General features: G+C 53.5%; 1 protein-coding gene across 1 annotated transcript; it reads right to left on the bottom strand.

Annotated features, from left to right (window-relative positions):
* Positions 1–1,001: 1,001 nt before the first annotated feature.
* LOC140910056 (uncharacterized) lies at positions 1,002–2,660 on the bottom strand. The gene is made up of 2 exons (XM_073340165.1): positions 2,232–2,660; positions 1,002–1,643 (listed from the first exon to the last, which is right to left on the bottom strand). Exons 1-2 carry the CDS (start codon positions 2,635–2,637, stop codon positions 1,108–1,110), a joined length of 942 nt encoding a protein of 313 aa, XP_073196266.1. The 5' UTR covers positions 2,638–2,660; the 3' UTR covers positions 1,002–1,107.
* Positions 2,661–5,350: the final 2,690 nt, after the last annotated feature.

Below are 5,350 nucleotides of genomic sequence, written 5' to 3'. Positions count from 1 at the left end.
AACGCCAGACAGCTACCGGTCAGTTGGGAATCAATTTGGAGTGGGCAAATCTACTGTGGGGGCTGCTGTGATGCAAGTAGCCCACGCAATCAAAGATCTGCTGATATCAAGGATAGTGACCCTGGGAAATGTGCAGGTCATAGTGGATGGCTTTGCTGCAATGGGATTCCCTAACTGTGGTGGGGCCATAGACGGAACCCATATCCCTATCTTGGCACCGGAGCACCAAGCCGGCGAGTACATAAGCCGCAAGAGGTACTTTTCGATAGTGCTGCAAGCTCTGGTGGATCACAAGGGACGTTTCACCAACATCAACGTGGGATGGCCAGGAAAGGTGCATGACGCTCGCATCTTCAGGAACTCTGGTCTGTTTCAAAAGCTGCAGCAAGGGACTTTCTTCCCAGACCAGAAAATAACTGTTGGGGATGTTGAAATGCCTGTATGTATCCTTGGGGACCCAGCCTACCCCTTAATGCCATGGCTCATGAAGCCGTACACAGGCAGCCTGGACAGTAGTCAGGAGCTGTTCAACTACAGGCTGAGCAAGTGCAGAATGGTGGTAGAATGTGCATTTGGACGTTTAAAGGCGCGCTGGCGCAGTTTACTGACTCGCTTAGACCTCAGCGAAACCAATATTCCCACTGTTATTACTGCTTGCTGTGTGCTCCACAATATCTGTGAGAGTAAGGGGGAGATGTTTATGGCGGGGTGGGAGGTTGAGGCAAATCGCCTGGCCGCTGGTTACGCGCAGCCAGACACCAGGGCGGTTAGAATAGCACAGGAGGGCGCGGTGCGCATCAGAGAAGCTTTGAAAACCAGTTTCATGACTGGCCAGGCTACGGTGTGAAAGTGCTGTTTGTTTCTCCTTGATGAAACCCCCCGCCCCTTGGTTCACTCTACTTCCCTGTAAGCTAACCACCCTCCCCTCCTCCCTTCGATCACCACTTGCAGAGGCAATAAAGTCATTGCTGCTTCACATTCATGCATTCTTTATTTATTCATCACACAAATAGGGGGATGACTACCAAGGTAGCCCAGGAGGGGTGGTGGAGGAGGGAAGGAAAATGCCACACAGCACTTCACTTTAAAAGTTTACAACTTTAAAATTTATTGAATGACAGCCTTCTTTTTTTTTGGGCAATCCTCTGTGGTGGAGTGGCTGGTTGGCCGGAGGCCCCCCCACCGCATTCTTGGGCGTCTGGGTGTGGAGGCTATGGAACTTGGGGAGGAGGGCGGTTGGTTACAGAGGGGCTGCAGTGGCAGTCTGTGCTCCAGCTGCCTTTGCTGCAGCTCAGTCATACACTGGAGCATACTGGTTTGGTCCTGCAGCAGCCTCAGCATTGAATCCTGCCTCCTCTCATCACACTGCCGCCACATTTGAGCTTCAGCCCTGTCTTCAGCCCGCCACTTACTCTCTTCAGCCCGCCACTTACTCTCTTCAGCCCTCCACCTCTCCTCCCGGTCATTTTGTGCTTTCCTGCACTCTGACATTATTTGCCTCCACGCATTCGTCTGTGCTCTGTCAGTGTGGGAGGACAGCATGAGCTCGGAGAACATTTCATCGCGAGTGCGTTTTTCTTTCTTTCTAAGCTTCACTAGCCTCTGGGAAGGAGAAGATCCTGTGATCATTGAAACACATGCAGCTGGTGGAGAAAAAAAAAGGGACAGCGGTATTTAAAAAGACACATTTTATAAAACAGTGGCTACACTCTTTCAGGGTAAACCTTGCTGTTAACATTACATACATAGCACATGTGCTTTCGTTCCAAGGTAGCATTTTGCCTCCTCCCACCGCGTGACTACCCCCTCAACCTTCCCCCCTCCCTGTGGCTAACAGCGGGGAACATTTCTGTTTAGCCACAGGCAAACAGCCCAGCAGGAATGGGCTCCTCTGAGTGTCCCCTGAAGAAAAGCACTCTATTTCAACCAGGTGACCATGAATTATATCTCACTCTCCTGAGGATAACACAGAGAGATAAAGAACGGATGTTGTTTGAATGCCAGCAAACATACACTGCAATGCTTTGTTCTACAATGATTCCCGAGTACGTGTAACTGGCCTGGAGTGGTAAAGTGTCCTACCATGAAGGACGCAATAAGGCTGCCCTCCCCAGAAACCTTTTGCAAAGGCTTTAGGACTACATCTAGGAGAACCGCAAATGCCAGGGCAAAGTAATCCTTTCACATGCTTGCTTTTAAACCATGTATAGTATTTTAAAAGGTACACTCACCAGAGGTCCCTTCTCCGCCTGCTGGGTCCAGGAGGCAGCCTTGGGTGGGTTCGGGGGGTACTGGCTCCAGGTCTAAGGTGAGAAACAGTTCCTGGCTGTCGGGAAAACCGGTTTCTCCGCTTGCTTGCTGTGAGCTATCTACAACCTCCTCCTCCTCCTCATCTTCTTCGTCCCCAAAACCTGCTTCCGTATTGCCTCCATCTCCATTGAAGGAGTCAAACAACACGGCTGGGGTAGTGGTGGCTAAACCCCCTAAAATGGCATGCAGCTCATCATAGAAGCGGCATGTTTGGGGCTCTGACCCAGAGCGGCTGTTCGCCTCTCTGGTTTTCTGGTAGGCTTGCCTCAGCTCCTTCAGTTTCACGCGGCACTGCTTCGGGTCCCTGTTATGGCCTCTGTCCTTCATGCCCTGGGAGATTTTGACAAAGGTTTTGGCATTTTGAAAACTGGAATGGAGTTCTGATAGCATGGATTCCTCTCCCCAAACAGCGATCAGATCCCGTACCTCCCGTTCGGTCCATGTGGGAGCTCTTTTGCGATTCTGGGACTCCATCATGGTCACCTGTGCTGATGAGCTCTGCATGGTCACCTGCAGCTTGCCACGCTGGCCAAACAGGAAATGAGATTCAAAAGTTCGCAGTTCTTTTCCTGTCTACCTGGCCAGTGCATCTGAGTTGAGAGTGCTGTCCAGAGCGGTCATAATGGAGCACTCTGGGATAGCTCCCGGAGGCCAATACCATCGAATTGTGTCCACAGTACTCCAAATTCGAGCCGGCAACGTCGATTTAAGCGCTAATCCACTTGTCAGGGGTGGAGTAAGGAAATCGATTTTAAGAGCCCTTTAAGTCGAAATAAAGGGCTTCATTGTGTGGACGGGTGCAGGTTTACATCGATTTAACGCTGCTAAATTCGACCTAAAGTCCTAGTGTAGACCAGGGCTCAGACTCTGTGCTAGCGAGAAGGGAAGTGTGGCCACCTAGAGGCGCCCAGCGGGGTGGTGTGTAATTGTCCCAGGTCACTGGGTGGGGGCTTGAGCCGGTTTTGTGTTGTATTGTTGAAAAGGAACCCCGAGATACTGAACCCGGCCCTGGCTGCTGCTGGCTGCACTGGGCAGAAGGACCACCCCTGGGTGTGGGGTTCTGTCCCGTCCAGTGGCACCGAGACCACTTAGAGGGATTAATGAGTCTGCTCTACAGCCTTAGCTAAAGACCATGTGGCTCATGCCCTAAGCTCCAGAGGCCCCAGGTTCGATCCCACCCGCTGATGACCGGGATCTGTCGCTGTCACACAGGCATCTAGGTGAATGAAAAGCAACTATGGGGAGAGACAGAGTGGTCCCAGGAGGATAGTCTGTGTTTGGGGAAACCCTGGGCTGCTGTTCTTTTAAAGGCCTGGGACCTGGGCTCCCCCTTCTCCCAGCCAGCCAGAACCAGCGCTGGGGAAGGGAGCAGTATATATTCTGCCTCGGGACACGGGGAGACAGCAGCAGGAGACAGCTGCCTGCTGAGCCCAGGGACTAGGGAGGTGGGGACCGGCTAAAGGAGAAGCTGGCTGAAAGCCCTTGCTGGCCTGGGGCGACATGCACAGCCCAGCAAGGCGAGCTGTGGGCCAAGCAGGAGGGCTGGGAAGAAGACCCTAGCCCTAAAGGGGAAGCTGCATGAATTACTCAAGCCAGACCTCCGGAGAAGGGGAATAGTGGTTTCAAACTCTGGAGGTGAGTGATTTATTTCTGCTCCCGCCCCCCCCCCGGGTAAAGGGCACTGAGGGACATGTGCCTGCAGGGCCCTGCTTGGCCAGCAGGGGGTGCTACAGGACAGCCATGCCCTATGACAGGGAGGTTTGCAGCCATCAAACCTAGGCTCTGCCTCTCAGGTACAAACTACACAGGTCGTTATTAGTTATTAGTGCTGGAAATGGCCCACCTGTTGATCACTTTAGATAAGCTATTACCAGCAGGACAGTGGGGTGGGAGGAGGTATTGGTTCATGATTTCTGTGTGTATATAAAGTCTGCTGCAGTTTCCACGGTAAACATCTGATGAAGTGAGCTGTAGCTCACGAAAGCTCATGCTCAAATAAATTGGTTAGTCTCTAAGGTGCCACAAGTCCTCCTGTTCTTTTTGCGAATACAGACTAACACGGCTGTTCCTCTGAAACCTGTCATTAGTTATTATGGATCCGTCCCTTGTCTCGTTTGTCGTCGCTCGGAGTGGAATCTGCTCCCTTCTGGGACCTGTGCTGTCTCTGCCCTTTGCTTTGCTTCCTTCCCCAGCCTCCGCAGACCCCTGCGTGGTCCTGGCTGTGCCTAAGGACCGGGAGCAGACCAGCCTGGCCGGACGGGCAGAGACCTAGGACCAGAGGGGATTGTCACGGAGTCCCCGGGTGATGCTCCATGAAGCCAGTCAGGACTCTGGGGAAGTCTCCTCTCTGGGAGCAGCCTGTCTGCAGGACACACAGCTCACCCGGCTTCCACCTTCCTGGGTCGGACCTCGGAGCATTCAGCCTCCTCTGCCCCTCCGTGCGCTTCCCCCAGCGAGTCCGCCCAGGCAGGGTCCTGGGGAAGCCAGAGGGTCCTGCCCCCCAACTTCGCAGTCAGACGTGACTCTCAGCCAGCCAGTAACACAGCGGTTTATTAGACGACAGGAACATGGTCTAACACGGAGCTTGTAGGTGCAAAGAACAGGACCCCTCAGCTGGGTCCATTGTGGGGGACAGTGAGCCAGACAACCCCGTCTGCACTTCACTCCATGTCTCCAGCCAGCCCCAAACTGAAACTCCCTCCAGCCCCTCCTCCTCTGGGCTTTGTCCCTTTCCCGGGCCAGGAGGGCACCTGATTCCTTTGTTCCCCAACCCTTTAGCTCTCACCTTGCAGGGGGGAAGGGCCCAGGCCATCAGTTGCCAGGAAACAGGGTGTTGGCCATTGTCTGTGTCCAGACCCCTGCACACACCTGCCCTCTAGGGCTCTGCAATGATCATACACCCTTATCCCACCACCTAGAGACTTAAGAACTGCCTAGGGGAAACTGAGGCACCCCCACACTATTCAGAGGAAACATTAAGAACAGTCCCACTTCGTCACACCTAGGCACTGGCGGGCCTTACAGCACCCAGCCTGCATCT

Source organism: Lepidochelys kempii, chromosome 4 (assembly GCF_965140265.1).
Source record: "Lepidochelys kempii isolate rLepKem1 chromosome 4, rLepKem1.hap2, whole genome shotgun sequence".
Taxonomy (NCBI): domain Eukaryota; kingdom Metazoa; phylum Chordata; order Testudines; family Cheloniidae; genus Lepidochelys; species Lepidochelys kempii.
Note: the sequence above shows the minus strand (reverse complement) of the source record. Positions and strands in the feature narration are given on the sequence as shown.

What these genes read in the sequence shown, in the direction of transcription:
- LOC140910056 (XM_073340165.1), bottom strand. Translation starts at nt 2,637, where the DNA reads ATGAAGGACAGAGGCCATAACAGGGACCCGAAGCAGTGCCGCGTGAAA. An exon ending in AGGCGGAGAAGGGACCTCTG is followed by an intron (nt 1,644 to 2,231) that starts GTGAGTGTACCT and finishes TTTCTCCACCAG; the next exon opens with CTGCATGTGTTTCAATGATC.